The sequence below is a fragment of the Myxine glutinosa genome, chromosome 2 (genome assembly GCF_964187855.1).
Source record: "Myxine glutinosa chromosome 2, kmMyxGlut1.1, whole genome shotgun sequence".
Taxonomy (NCBI): domain Eukaryota; kingdom Metazoa; phylum Chordata; class Myxini; order Myxiniformes; family Myxinidae; genus Myxine; species Myxine glutinosa.
This window is the reverse complement of record NC_136262.1, coordinates 28,373,918-28,389,421: the sequence shown is the minus strand read 5'-3', so window position 1 is coordinate 28,389,421 and position 15,504 is coordinate 28,373,918. Positions and strand designations below refer to the sequence as shown.

Genomic DNA, 15,504 nt, shown 5'->3' with positions numbered 1-15,504 from the left:
AAAGACAGCACAGGGGGACCCGCGAGGGAAAGACAGCACAGGGGGACCCGCGAGGGAAAGACAGCACAGGGGGACCCGCGAGGGAAAGACAGCACAGGGGGACCCGCGAGGGAAAGACAGCACAGGGGGACCCGCGAGGGAAAGACAGCACAGGGGGACCCGCGAGGGAAAGACAGCACAGGGGGACCCGCGAGGGAAAGACAGCACAGGGGGACCCGCGAGGGAAAGACAGCACAGGGGGACCCGCGAGGGAAAGACAGCACAGGGGGACCCGCGAGGGAAAGACAGCACAGGGGGACCCGCGAGGGAAAGACAGCACAGGGGGACCCGCGAGGGAAAGACAGCACAGGGGGACCCGCGAGGGAAAGACAGCACAGGGGGACCCGCGAGGGAAAGACAGCACAGGGGGACCCGCGAGGGAAAGACAGCACAGGGGGACCCGCGAGGGAAAGACAGCACAGGGGGACCCGCGAGGGAAAGACAGCACAGGGGGACCCGCGAGGGAAAGACAGCACAGGGGGACCCGCGAGGGAAAGACAGCACAGGGGGACCCGCGAGGGAAAGACAGCACAGGGGGACCCGCGAGGGAAAGACAGCACAGGGGGACCCGCGAGGGAAAGACAGCACAGGGGGACCCGCGAGGGAAAGACAGCACAGGGGGACCCGCGAGGGAAAGACAGCACAGGGGGACCCGCGAGGGAAAGACAGCACAGGGGGACCCGCGAGGGAAAGACAGCACAGGGGGACCCGCGAGGGAAAGACAGCACAGGGGGACCCGCGAGGGAAAGACAGCACAGGGGGACCCGCGAGGGAAAGACAGCACAGGGGGACCCGCGAGGGAAAGACAGCACAGGGGGACCCGCGAGGGAAAGACAGCACAGGGGGACCCGCGAGGGAAAGACAGCACAGGGGGACCGCGAGGGAAAGACAGCACAGGGGGACCGCGAGGGAAAGACAGCACAGGGGGACCGCGAGGGAAAGACAGCACAGGGGGACCGCGAGGGAAAGACAGCACAGGGGGACCGCGAGGGAAAGACAGCACAGGGGGACCGCGAGGGAAAGACAGCACAGGGGGACCGCGAGGGAAAGACAGCACAGGGGGACCGCGAGGGAAAGACAGCACAGGGGGACCGCGAGGGAAAGACAGCACAGGGGGACCGCGAGGGAAAGACAGCACAGGGGGACCGCGAGGGAAAGACAGCACAGGGCACAGGGGGACCGCGAGGGAAAGACAGCACAGGGCACAGGGGGACCGCGAGGGAAAGACAGCACAGGGCACAGGGGGACCGCGAGGGAAAGACAGCACAGGGGGACCGCGAGGGAAAGACAGCACAGGGGGACCGCGAGGGAAAGACAGCACAGGGGGACCGCGAGGGAAAGACAGCACAGGGGGACCGCGAGGGAAAGACAGCACAGGGGGACCGCGAGGGAAAGACAGCACAGGGGGACCGCGAGGGAAAGACAGCACAGGGGGACCGCGAGGGAAAGACAGCACAGGGGGACCGCGAGGGAAAGACAGCACAGGGGGACCGCGAGGGAAAGACAGCACAGGGGGACCGCGAGGGAAAGACAGCACAGGGGGACCGCGAGGGAAAGACAGCACAGGGGGACCGCGAGGGAAAGACAGCACAGGGGGACCGCGAGGGAAAGACAGCACAGGGGGACCGCGAGGGAAAGACAGCACAGGGGGACCGTGAGGTAAAGACAGCACAGGGAGACCGCGAGGGAAAGACAGCACAGGGGGACCGCGAGGGAAAGACAGCCAAAGAAAATTTGTCTGATAGACAAAGTTTTCACCATAGCAGCGCCTCCTCCTGTAGAAGTTTTAGTGATAGTTATGACGTTGTAGGTCACGTGGTACGGGCACCATCTTGGGGGGGGGGGGGGAAAAAACCCCCCGAAAAACTTTGCACCTCCATATATCCGAAACCGCTCCATGGAAAAATTTAAACGTGGCTCATTGTAAAGAACTCCACATGGGGAATAAGTTTTGTTAATGATGACGTCATTGGTGCCTTAATTATGACATAATTCGACAGCAACAATGCTTAGTCTGTTTTGTTTGAAATTTCTTGAGCGTGATCTACACAACAAATATATTAGAGAATGTAAATTTATGATGTCATCACTCACGTGGTCTGGCAGACATATTAGATCAAAGAAAAAACCCTTCAAAACCGAACAGTTGGCTTGTACAAAGTTGAATGCGTCGGGTAAGCATTCTATGAATACCATCTAATTGGTGAAGAAATATCATGAACACCATCTAATTGGTGAAATACATAAAAACCTTCTCATAGCCAGATATGGATCTTCACCAAAACCAAATCAATTAGCCCTTGGCACACACCCAACCTGACCACCAAATCTCGTCCGAATCCATCCATAACTTTTTGAGATATCTTGCTCACAGACGACACAGACAGGCGTGAAAACATAACCTCTATTCATATTAGGTGGCAGTGGTAACTAGAGGGCTGTGATCTAAGATGGCTGATGGTACCCAGACAGTACAGCCAACTTAGAGCACTTGAAATTCTGCATCATAATTCTGGGTTTGATTCCAGAGCAGACTAATCTGTCGGATTGGTGCTTTACAGGCAGGGAATTGAATCACAAAGCGCATCATCCTTCGGGATGATGTTTAGGCAGGTATTCCGTCTGCAAGAATTAGCTGGTGAACGTTAAACTTAAAGATCCTGCAGTGCTTTTATAGAAGAGTAGATGTGTTATTACCTGCACCTTGAACAGTATAAATTCCTGCCGAAACCACGTTCAGTCCAATAATAAGGCTGGCCGGGCAGTTCGTGAAAGACTTAAGCCATAAAACTTTCCCTAGCCAACCCGACAAGGTTGAAATAGTTGGGGCCATAAAAGTAAGGGTAGATACAATAAAACGCTACAATATCATTCCTTCATGTCCATCATACTAAAATACGCCATTTGTGTCTGTCTGATGAATTTTTGACGCCAATACATTGCGTCCTTACTTATCCAATCTCAACCAAACTTGACAGGATGACCAAGGGTTACATAATGAAGGTTGCAGCGCATACATTTGTCACCCCCACCCCATAGGGGTTTTCTCCACCGAGCAGGTTTTCCCCACCATTGCCGTCAATGGGGTTAAGTGTTGTGTTGAGGTGTATAGCCGTATTAAGTTAGCTTTATCGTGGCGTTTTTCCAAAGACGCTTTGAATAACAAAATTAATGATGATCGCATATTATTAATGTCATGCCAAAACAATATTAATACTAATAATGTCCCACTTCCCCAAGGCGTTTTTTCTGCAGTGATAACGTGTATAAATAGCTAATCGTTATATATGGCGCTTCCGTGTGAGCAACAGCTTCTACAGGAAGTAAAAATATTATAAACCACAAACACGTATGATTTGCTTTTTAAACAGTCGCTGATGCTGTTTATAACACTAAATGAAGAAATTTGGAGGAACCCAGACATCCATGAAGTAAGGTTTACTTACAGAACTGAGTGAAGATCTATGGTACTCTATATACCCCACAAATGTTGAGTTCATAGCATGGCCCTTTCTACCACGACGGTGGCATTTTTTGTGGCGAACTTTTGAAACTCGCTCCTGCTGTTTAATACGAATGTGTTTGCGGTGCGTGCACGTTTGCGGCGCGTGCACGTTTGCGTTGGCGTGCGTACGTATGCGGTGCGTGCACGTTTGCGTTGGCGTGCGTACGTATGCGGTGCGTGCACGTTTGCGTTGGCGTGCGTACGTATGCGGTGCGTGCACGTTTGCGTTGGCGTGCGTACGTATGCGGTGCGTGCTTGTGTGCGTTTGCGGTGCGTGCTTGCGTTGGCGTGCGCGGTTGGGTTGGCGTGCGCGTTTCCACTCACTTATACTTGCCTACAGGTCACAATTTTAAACCGATCTTCACTAAACTTCACCAAATGGTATGGTTTGTGGTCCCACAAAATACTATTTTTTTGAGGTCAAAAGGTCAACCCTTTTCTCATTTCTAAAATCCTCAATTTTCATTTGATCAATTTGAAATTTGAATAGGATTTTCATATGAACGAACTGAATTCAAACACCAACTATTTTTGAGGTGAACATAGGCCACAAGGTCAACATAGGCCAAAGATCAACCACTTTTTTCAAATTTCTAAAATCCTCACTTTTCATCCAATTTACTTGAAATTTGAATAGGATTTGCATATCAGGTCACTGAATTCAACCACTAATTATTTTTGAGATCAAAAGGATGCTCTACCGAGTGCCATTCTACTTTGTTCTGTTTTGACAAGTGTCGCTCTGAGTGATTTTTCATTTATTTATTTTCCGCGTTTCAGGGCGGGACGATCATAATTACACAGTATGGACAAATTCAAGAAGCTTCAGGCAACTTGCCAAACGACCTCAAGGACAGCGCTGCAGCCTGTCTGCATATACTACACATCAAACACATACGTGGGGACGTTTTTCGTTCATGGAATAGATCACCTTTGCATGCTGCTAGACATCAATGTTATGTATAGTGCAGTGGGTCTATCAGTATCACTGTCAGTGTCACGTCAGTAAACCAGTCTACGCTTGCTGAAGGACGTTTAATCGGAATTTACCCGTTTAACAATAACATACCATTCCATGGATAACACTTTCACTTGCAGTTGCAGTATCTACTGACCAGATACATTTGCTCTGCTTCCGATAAATTCAGCGTTACGTTTGTATATGGTATTTATAGCACGCAGTTACAATTTCAAATCCGAATATCTTGGCTTGTTCACCCAATTTAGACTGATCATCCATCAATAAAGAGCAACATAATTGAAAGTCTGATTAAAACACAAGTTTTAGTCAATTTATTTATCGGGATAATTATTGGCAAACGGGATTGAAACCTCGAAACCTTGACCTTCAAGGCATCGACCAACGACTCGGGCCTACCGGCCAGGGAAGCCTTTGCGTGGGATAGCGGATTCAACAGAAAACACACGGTACACGAAAGCATCGAAAAGGCCATGTCGAGATATTTACTTACACAGACTGCATGCTGGCGAGGGAGGGCACGAGCAAGAGTCTGCGCAACACGAACGCACAACATGGTGCAGACTGAAAAACTCGAAGCTGCGCAGAAATGGCGCCGTGAGCGAGAGGTGATGACAGTGGGCGTGGCAACAAATTACGTACACCGTACACCTCTAATGTTCCGCCTTTTCATACAGCGGAAAGCGTGATAAATACAAAATTAATACTTATTATTCTTCACATAATTCTATGTCGAGGATGTAGAGGAAGAGGTTTGATGTAATTCGACTAATTCGCCTTGATAAAATGCTGACGCTTCCCTGCCAACTATACTATCATGGCCGTCATAAACCCTAAAAGCAAAAGAAGACTGCGAAAAGATTTGAGGGGCATGCAAAATGTTCTCGGACACGGCAACTTTTATATTTTTCGACTCGTAGGTTTATACACTATAACGAGTTGGGAAAAAAATTCTCACAAATTCCACAAGTATTGAAAAATAACGTTGATGTGTATGGTGAGTTTTTTTCGCCACGTCACATATGACGTCAAGCTTCATTTTCGCACAGCACGTTTATATTACTAGGGCATGCCCGTACTATATCTATATCTAAAATTATATCCCCCCGTCTATATCCCCCCCTCTATTTACATGAAATGATTTGGTCCATGAAATGTTTTGGTTCATTCGCAACGCCAAAGCGAACGGCGAACGCTTTACATGAAATGGTTTGGTTCATGAAATGTTTTGGTCCATTCGCAACGCCAAAGCGAACGGCGAACGGCTTGCGAGTACAGTGACAATCCCCCCGGGGTTTTAATTAGTTTTAAAACATCGTTTAACGCCAACATAGCGCCAACATAGTTTGCCGACGGGAAATAAATGAATACGCTCTCAAATGTGCCATCCGAGGCAGAGTGTGTCCGCCACGTTCGGCACACGCGATAGCTCGCTGCTCTCTGATTGGTTGAATCGTTTTTTGGACATAGCTCGGTAAGTAATTGTCCGATTAATATGAAACCTTGAAAAGGCACATCCTCGGGTCCCCAGCAATATACCTGGCAAGTTTAAAGTATATCGGACCCGTGGTTGTCGAGAAACAGCGGTCACAGACAAACAAACGTACAAAGAAACACACAGAGATTACTAGAATTATAGATAGACTAGGGCATTGCCCGTACTATATCTATATCTAAAATTATATCCCCCCCTCTATTTACATGAAATGGTTTGGTACATGAAATGTTTTGGTCCATTCGCAACGCCAAAGCGAACGGCGAACGCTTTACATGAAATGGTTTGGTGCATGAAATGTTTTGGTCCATTCGCAACGCCAAAGCGAACGGCGAACGGCTTGCGAGTACAGTGACAATCCCCCCCCCCCCCCCCCCCCCCTCTATTTAGATGAAATGTTTTTTATTAGTTTTAAAACATCGTTTAACGCCAACATAGCGCCAACATAGTTTGCAAACGTGAAATAAATGAATACGCTCTCAAATGTGCCATCCGAGGCAGAGTGTGTTCGCCACGTTCGGCACACGCGATAGCTCGCTGCTCTCTGATTGGTTGAATCGTTTTTTGGACATAGCTCGGTAAGTAATTGTCCGATTAATATGAAACCTTGAAAAGGCACATCCTCGGGTCCCCAGCAATATACCTGGCAAGTTAAAAGTATATCGGACCCGTGGTTGTCGAGAAACAGCGGTCACAGACAAACAGACGTACAGACGTACAAACGTACAGAGATTACTGGAATTATAGATAGATTACGAAGGAGGGACCCCCAGACAAATTTCCACAGAAAACTCTCCCTTTTTGGGCGATGTATAGGCAACGACGCGCTGCAACGGGTAAACCCATCCGCTTTATCGATAGAACAATGCAGATGCTCCACTCCATGTCCATAAGGCGTTAGGGGGTGGAGGGGGAATGTGACAACGATCTATACAATAAAACATTAGCGTCTGTCCCTCATGTCCGTTCCTGAACTGTTCCCTCAGTTTGTGGCTAGCCCCACCAAATCTTGTGTGCAACATTTTGGGGTAGCAGCGGGTATTGACCTTATGCATTGACGTCACGAAGCACCTAACAACCAATCGCGACGCCATCTTAGAGGGCAAACAAAGGCCCTGACGACGCGTTCATGTGTGAGTCAACTGCGATCGCAACTAATTGCGTCAACTAACTGCGTCAACTTATTCCACATGGTGAATGAATCATAAAAATTATTTTTTGGTGAAGTAACAATGGATATAGTAATGTTTGAAATGTTTCTGTAGAAATTTATACACTACATATTTTCTGTGAACAATAAATGAAGCTGCACATGATATGTGTACATATGGTTTGAAGCTGACACAACTGTGACAATAAAACTGCTGCAACTTTATATTACTTGTCATTTTGTGTTGTTCCATGTGCGTATTTAACAATGTGTATCACTAATAACGTTGATCCATAAAATAACACTTCCATGATAATCAGTCCATAGGAACTACTCCTGGACAAAGATTTACGAGAGCACACGCAACTTGTCCGATTTTGTTCACAGTTGTTTCTGGCGATGTCCCATCATTTATCAGTGTGATCGGAATGCGATTTTGGAGTACAGTATATTTTTGTTTCACCATTCCAATTACCCGTTCAACATGGATCCGAACACAAGAAAGTTCTCTGCTCCAGTCAACTTCTACTTTTTCAAGTTGCTTCTTTCCCTTGGTGAATGGGGGCACCTTCACCTCGGCCATCGCCATTCCACAGTATTCATCAACAAAAAAACCACGATCGGCAAGCACAACATCCCCTGGCATCAGTTTATTCATGAGGTCACTGTTTTCCGTTATCTCAGTGTCTGTTGCCCTTCCTCCCCAACACTTGCTCAGGAAGCATATTGAGCCCTGTGGTGTTATACCAATTAGAAACTTTACAGTTGAATGGTGCTTGTATTTGCTCCACACTTGTGCCCTTGCCAGTAAATTGGACGGCTGCTCTATAAACACTTCAGTGCAGTCAATAATAACTGCACATTTCCTGAAAAAATTCCTGAACGATGGTGGCATACTGAGACATGACGTCATGCATCACATGGTTTCAGAGTTATGACGTTTTTAAGCATGAATCTTTAAAACCGAGCACCTCCCTCATTTTTGATCCAATCGAGGGGAAACTTCACAAATCTGTTCAGCATGTCAGTCTACTAAAATGTCCTTTTGGAATTTGCGATAGGTCACGTGGTTTGGCAGATATCGTTAATTAAACGGAATTTTTTTTTTTTTAAATGGATATCTCTTGAATCGCTAGTACCTCAGACCGTGAGTTGGTAATTATATAATTCACACAGTGCAATACGTGCAGGCTGCTCCACGGAGCGACCTTGCGGGCTTATCAACGAGGCGAGGCGTGACACACATGTGTCTCAGCATACCTCAGATCAAGTTTGAAAACCAGCATCAACCGTGCATAAATTTGCATATTCAATCATTTTTGACAAAGTAATGGCACTTTGAACTTTGGTAGTGGACATGTATTGCAGCGCAATACTCAGAATGCTTGTTTTGATTAGTTTCTTCACCATGAAGTATATCTCAAGATAATTTGATGAGTCACTAATTTTAGCATGATTGTGAAGTTAAGTCGCATGTCAACTCCTGTACGCTTAATAGTCAGCACTCCTTTACGTCATGCACATGCTCTGGATACGTAAAGAGGAGGATATGACTTAACGTTATTCCATTATGATGGCAATCGTTCAAAAAACAAGTACAAAAAGTTTTAATTAAAACAAAAGCCGCGTCGATGTTACACAATGCCTAGATGCAGCTGTGCCTATAACGTCGATGTTATAGGCACAGGACATTCCTATTGATTCGATTACTTGATGTTATTTTTCTGCAAAGTGAAAATATATCTCGGCAATTTCCCGTGTGTGGCGACGAATTTTTAATATATCTCGGCATTTTCCCGTCTGTTATTTCAGGCGGTGTATGACTGACCATGCCGCGATTTAAAAATATATATATCTCGGCAATTTCCCGTGTGTGGCGACACGTGAACGAAGCTATGCTCCTCTTTCCACATTATTGTGACGACGTATAAATTAAATATTTCATCGTGACGATTGTCATCAAATGGACGAATTTTTAATACTAGGGCATGCCCGTACTATATATATATCTAAAATTATATCCCCCCCCTCTATTTACATGAAATGGTTTGGTCCATGAAATGTTTTGGTCCATTCGCAACGCCAAAGCGAACGGCGAACGCTTTACATGAAATGGTTTGGTCCATGAAATGTTTTGGTCCATTCGCAACGCCAAAGCGAACGGCGAACGGCTTGCGAGTACAGTGACAATCCCCCCCCCCCCCTATTTACATGAAATGGTTTTAATTAGTTTTAAAACATAGTTTAACGCCAACATAGCGGCAACATAGTTTGCCAACGTGAAATAAATGAATACGCTCTCAAATGTGCCGTCCGAGGCAGAGTGTGTTCGCCACGTTCGGCACACGCGATAGCTCGCTGCTCTCTGATTGGTTGAATCGTTTTTTGGACATAGCTCGGTAAGTAATTGTCCGATTAATATGAAACCTTGAAAAGGCACATCCTCGGGTCCCCAGCAATATACCTGGCAAGTTTCAAGTATATCGGACCGGTAGTTGTCGAGAAACAGCGGTCGCATACACACAGACAGAGATTCGTGGAATTATAGATAGATATCTCGGCATTTTCCCGTCTGTTATTTCAGGCGGTGTATGACTGACCATGCCGCGATGTAAAAAAATATATATCTCGGCAATTTCCCGTGTGTGGCGACACGTGAACGAAGCTATGCTCCTCTCTCCACATTATTGTGACGACGTATAAATTAAATATTTCATCGTGACGATTGTCATCAAATGGACGAATTTTTAATATATCTCGGCATTTTCCGAGGGTTTACCGTGGGAGTTGTTGTATGCAGATGATCTGGTGTTGATTGCGGAAAGTATGGATGGACTGAAGGAAAAGATGAACAAGTGGAAGGAATGTATGGAGACAAAAGGTCTGAAGGTGAATATCGGAAAGACAAAGGTGATGGCAAGTGGTAAAGCATGTGGTGAGGTGGAAAGAACTGGGAAGTGGCCGTGTGCTGTGTGCAGGAAGGGTGTCGGAGTGAACTCCATTCAATGTACAATGTGCGCTGAGTGGGTTCATCAAAAATGTAGTGGTCTGAGAGGGTCATTAACCAGTGTGGCAGCTACATTCAAATGTAAGGTGTGCACAGAGGGAGCTGCAGATGGAGGAAATGTTGAGTTGGATCTTGGAGACGGCGTGAAGCTGGAAGGTGTGAAAACATTTTGCTACCTCGGAGACATGCTGAATGGAGAAGGTGGATCAGACTCGGCAACGGTTGTTCGAGTGAGATGTGCATGGAAGAAGTTTCGGGAACTGAGTGGCGTGCTGATGAGGAGGAGAGTGTCGCTGAAGCTGAAGGGAAAGGTGTATGCTGCATGTGTGAGAAGTGTTATGATTTATGGGAGCGAGACATGGATAATGAATGTAGAGCAGCAACGAAGGCTGGAAAGGGTGGAAATGCGAATGGTTCGATGGATGTGCGGAGTATCGTTGAGAGAGAGGAAGACAAATGATGAATTGCGAAAGATGATGGGAATATTGCCTGTGATTGATGCTGTGAAGAGGAACAGGTTGAGATGGTTTGGTCATGTATTGAGGAAGGATGAAAGTGACTGGTTGAGAAGAGTGATGGAAGTTAATGTAGAAGGAAGTAGAGGATGGGGAAGACCGAGAAAGACTTGGCTAAAGATGGTGGAAGAAGAAATGCGGGCAAGGGGGTTAACAAGGAGAGATGCAGAAAATAGGGCAAAATGGAGAAGATTGTCATGGGGACCGCAAGGCTAACCCCCGCTCTAGCAGGGAACATGGCCTTAAAATGCATGTTGTGTTGTTGTTGTATTTTCCCATCTGTTATTTCAGGCGGTGTATGACTGACCATGCCGCGATTTAAACAACATATATATATCTCGGCATTTTCCCGTCTGTTATTTCAGGCGGTGTATGACTGACCATGCCGCGATTTAAAATATATATATATATATCTCGGCATTTTCCCGTCTGTTATTTCGGGCGGTGTATGACTGACCATGCCGCGATTTTTGAAAAAATATTTCAATGGACTTGAAGTTACAGGCCTTTGAGAATTCATTTCGTTCTATAAAGGGCAACTTTCATCGGATTTTCTTCCCGTTTTTTTTCAACCGAGTCTAAAACTATGTTAGCGACTGTGAAAAATGAAATGATATATCGAATTTGATTTGAAAGAAAACTGTGTGAGAGAGCAAAACACCACGGGCCTACAAAACAGGCCTCAAAGCTATGCGAGTTAATAAAATGGTGGATATTTGTTTATATGAAGCCTCGCCCACAATGGGTGGAGCTATGGTTCCCAGAATGGGTGGAGCTTTGAGGTTTTGTCTTCTCTGCAAGAACAACAAGAAGAAGAAGAAGAACAAGAACAACAGCAGAGGGCACTCTATGAGCAGCGTCTGCGATGCAGCTAAAAATGTCTATCAAGCTGGTGCAAGGAATGTTGATGTGACAGACAGGTCATAACATAACTTAGCCTGTCGACTAGTAAAGTTACTTGTTAGTTAACTACTAACATTGTTGGAATCCTCAAAATTAAAAAGTTTGCAATTCCAAAGCTTGAGATTACCACTAATATCACTGGTTACTAGTGGAAATAACAATCACCAGATGCCTCTCTAACGTTCAGTTAATTCAGAGCATGAATGAATGCAGCCATCTGTTTTAGCGTTTGTGTTCCAACGCAGCTAATTTTAGACTTGCTATGTTTTACCATGCCTGGCTTGCTAGTAAAGTTACTTGTTAGTTAACTACTAACATTGTTGGAATCCTCAAAATTAAAAAGTTTGCAATTCCAAAGCTTGAGATTACCACTAATATCACTGGTTACTAGTGGAAATAACAATCACCAGATGCCTCTCTAACGTTCAGTTAATTCAGAGCATGAATGAATGCAGCCATCTGTTTTAGCGTTTGCGTTCCAACGCAGCTAATTTTAGACTTGCTATGTTTTACCATGCCTGGCTTGCCACTTTGGCATACACTTAGACTGTTAGTCTAATTTTTCCTTAAATTTCATGATTTTCATACTTAAACAACTCAGACAAATTGGTACACAAGGCATTGAAAACACTTTTTATGACATTGAAACAACGAAATTCGAGTCAGCATTACACACATACCTCGAACGAAATGCTCGGAACAAACTCGTGATGACTTCGCCGGTTCATACCCCTTGCGTTTGATGTTGGACAGCCATCTTTCTCGCCGTTCTTTTGACAGTTTTGCTGCATGGTCGCCTTGATGTTCCAACACTGTGGGAATACAGTAAAAGGACACGTCCTTGTCGCGATTGCTACGGTTAGAACACCCAACAACGCAGCAGAAATTTACCATGTTTATGTTTTCGTGAACGTCGAAGTATCTAGTCGTGACTGTCGTGCATCGCGTTGCGTGCTCTTGCCCTCTGAGCGAGGGCGCACTTCCGTTTCTAAGGGTGTGTGACGTCACATGCACAAGGCCCATTATGATTTTGAGCTTTGATTCACACGATTTACGAAACTGGTCTCTCTCTCTCCGCTTTTAAACGCAATCACGGGTTCGGCATTCGCAGTTTCGCCATTTAATGCATGTGGAAATATTCGTTGGTTTGATTTAACTTGTTACTAAAAATCGTTTTCTGTATATATATGTTGGTTCGGTGACGAAAGACAAGACTCGGTGGCTTATGATGGCCTATCCTGCGTCTGCAAATAGGAAGTAAAAAATAGCGACCGTGACAGGATTCGAACCTGCAATCTTCTGATCCGAAGTCAGACGCCTTATCCATTAGGCCACACGGCCAGACACGTACTTCGTGTCCTCTCTCGATACTCCTATTCATTCATATGTTACTTCCGAGGTTCACGTGTCGTTCTCCGACTTCCCACCAGCGTGTCACTGGAGGTTGTCGTCCCTCCGCGATCGTCGGTCTTCCATGAACCGAGAATTTGCGATAAAAATGCGATGGCGCGTTGTCAGTCCATCCGTAAACACTTGAAACTTCTCCGAAACCGCTGAACGGATTGTGACCAAACTTGGCACAAATGATATTTGTTGTGTTGTGACTAAAGTTTGTTCACGGCATTAAAAATCTCGGGGTTTAAGGGGGTCTACCGGGGGTCAAAATGGATCCAGGTTTGACCCCCAAAATAGGAATTTGCTTTTTCCTCTGAAACTACAAACGCTATTTCGATGAAACTTTACCACAACCTTCATCACCCGTGATGTACCGAAGTTTGTTCACGGCATTAAAAAAATCGGGGTCGGAGGAGGTACACGGGTTTAGTGTGTGTTCTAGCAACCATTGAAATTGGTTTAAAATACCTTTAGTCAGGGCAGTATACTGTTTATTCTACCAACTGATGAGGTGAGCGCCAGGGGTATTGCCCCTATGTTTTGCCTTGCATTGGAGTGTTCCTTCTGCACTGTTTAACACCACTCACAAGTTGATGTGTTTTGTCAGCTAACTGAGCCCCACCACTAATACCATCACGACGACGACCACCACCACCACCACCATAACCACCACCACCACCATAACCACCACCACCATAACCACCACAACCCATTTCTATCATAAAGCGTCATAATCTTGTTTTGGGTCGTTATTACTCCGAAACATAGCGGCAATACCCCTGGGCGCTCGGTCACCTGGTAGACTAAACAATATACTGCACCGACGAAAGCTATTTTAAAGCAATTTCAATGCTTACTAGAAGACAGGGCAGCATGTAGAATCATCTATATATATAAAACACAGTTTGTGTGTGTGTAATGTTACCGATAGACTCCTAAACGGAGAGGCTCACGTGCTTGATATTTGGCATAGACATGGCCATTGAGCCTGGGAAGAACATGGCCGACCTAAAAAAAAAAAATCATAATATTTTTTTACCATATTTTTACCTCAGCGCATTTCAGCGAGGAATATTATGCACGGATTCTGACCGGTGGCAGAGCAGCGCGCTGATTCGCTCAGAGTGATCACGTGATGTTCCTTGCCGCCATTAACTCAGTTACGCGTTCGCATGTATTTCAGAGCGAAAAGCGATTGCATTTTTTCACATTTCAGCGAGGAGCATTGCCATTCACACCACATAGGTTTTTTTTTCTTTAATCTTTACGAGATCCATATTTTTTATTCATATTTACCTCAGCGCATTTCAGCAAGGAATATTATACACGGAATCTGATCAGGTGGCAGAGCAGCGCGCTGATTCGCTCAGAGCGATCACGTGATGCTCCTTGCCGCCATAAACTCAGTTACGCGTTCGCACGTAATTCACACGTTCAAAACAAACGAGATCCGCGAAGCGAGTTGGTCGAGTCGTGCTAACCAAGATGGCGACACGGCGGCTTCACTTTTCACGGAGTATGAGCGTTCTATATATTTTCAATTCAGTGCGCCCGACTCGCTCACGTACTTGATTTGTGGCATAGACATGGCCATTGGGCCTTCACGGTGTAATTTGTGCGAGGCTTTTGTCCGAGTGAGCTTGAGTCGAGAGGGCGAATGTACGGGTTTGGAATGTATGGGTCTCCCTTCCCCCGCCCGGCAACGCCGGTACTGGAGGGCGTCACAGGATCGGTGAGTCTCCAAAATCCGCTTCGTGCTTTTGCAAAGATGCAGGACGATGTCGCGATTGTTGTGCTGCTCTCCGACCATGAGAACTGCAACGTCATTGTTGACTGGCCCTCCCCTTCCCCCTCCCCCCTCCGTCCTCCCCTCCCTTCCCCCTCCACCCTACCCCCCTCCCCTTCTCCCCTCCCCCTCCCTTTTTCCCCCTCCCCTTCTCCCCTCCCCCTCCCTTTTTCCCCCTTCCCTTCTCCCCTCCCCCTCACTTTTTCCCCCTCCCCCTCCATTTCCCCCTCCCCCTCCCCCCTACCCCCTTCCTCCTCCCACTCCCTCTCCCCCTCCCCCTCCCTCCCCCTCTCCCCTCCCCCTCCTCCCTCCCTATCCCCCCTCCCCCCTCTCCTCCCCTCCCCCTCCCTCCTCTTCTCTCCCTCCCCCCCTCTCCTCCCCTCCCCCCCGTTCCCCTCCCCCTCCCCTTCCCCCACTCCTCCCCTCCCCCGCCCGGCAATGCCGGGTACTTCTGCTAGTACTAACATAATCATAAGACTTTAAACAAAGTCTTCGCCCTCCCCACCTCCCCTTGAACAAACGTTGGTACACCTCAGATAATTAAGGTTGTGGTAAAGTTTCATCAGAATTGTATGTGTAGCTTCTGAGAAGAAAGCAAATACTTATGTTGGGCGGGCAAACTCCCCCTGCCACCCCACCCCCCATAGATCCCCAAAGGGGCAGCTGTTTTTCATGCCTTCAACAAACTTCGATACATCACGGGTGATGAAGATTGTGGTGAAGTTTCATC

At 46.5% G+C, this 15,504-nt stretch overlaps 1 protein-coding gene and 1 non-coding gene across 3 annotated transcripts in view; both read right to left on the bottom strand.

Moving 5' to 3' along the window:
- Nucleotides 1-12,572, bottom strand: part of ATP5F1A (ATP synthase F1 subunit alpha) — a 38,310-nt gene extending 25,738 nt beyond the window's left edge. Inside the window, exons 1-2 of one of the 2 annotated variants that reach the window (XM_068108559.2) lie at nt 12,485-12,572; nt 12,274-12,405 (exon numbers count right to left, since the gene is read on the bottom strand). In XM_068108559.2, coding sequence (XP_067964660.2) covers nt 12,274-12,405; nt 12,485-12,487 — 135 coding nt within the window. In that variant the 5' untranslated portion in view covers nt 12,488-12,572. Of the gene's footprint in view, nt 1-5,016; nt 5,173-12,273; nt 12,406-12,484 lie in introns of those variants that run through there. The other variant, XM_068108558.2, reaches the window with a different exon arrangement.
- A 289-nt stretch (nt 12,573-12,861) lies between these two features.
- On the bottom strand, nt 12,862-12,934 carry TRNAR-UCG (transfer RNA arginine (anticodon UCG)). The gene has a single exon. It is a non-coding gene; the product is annotated as a tRNA-Arg (tRNA).
- Nucleotides 12,935-15,504: the final 2,570 nt, after the last annotated feature.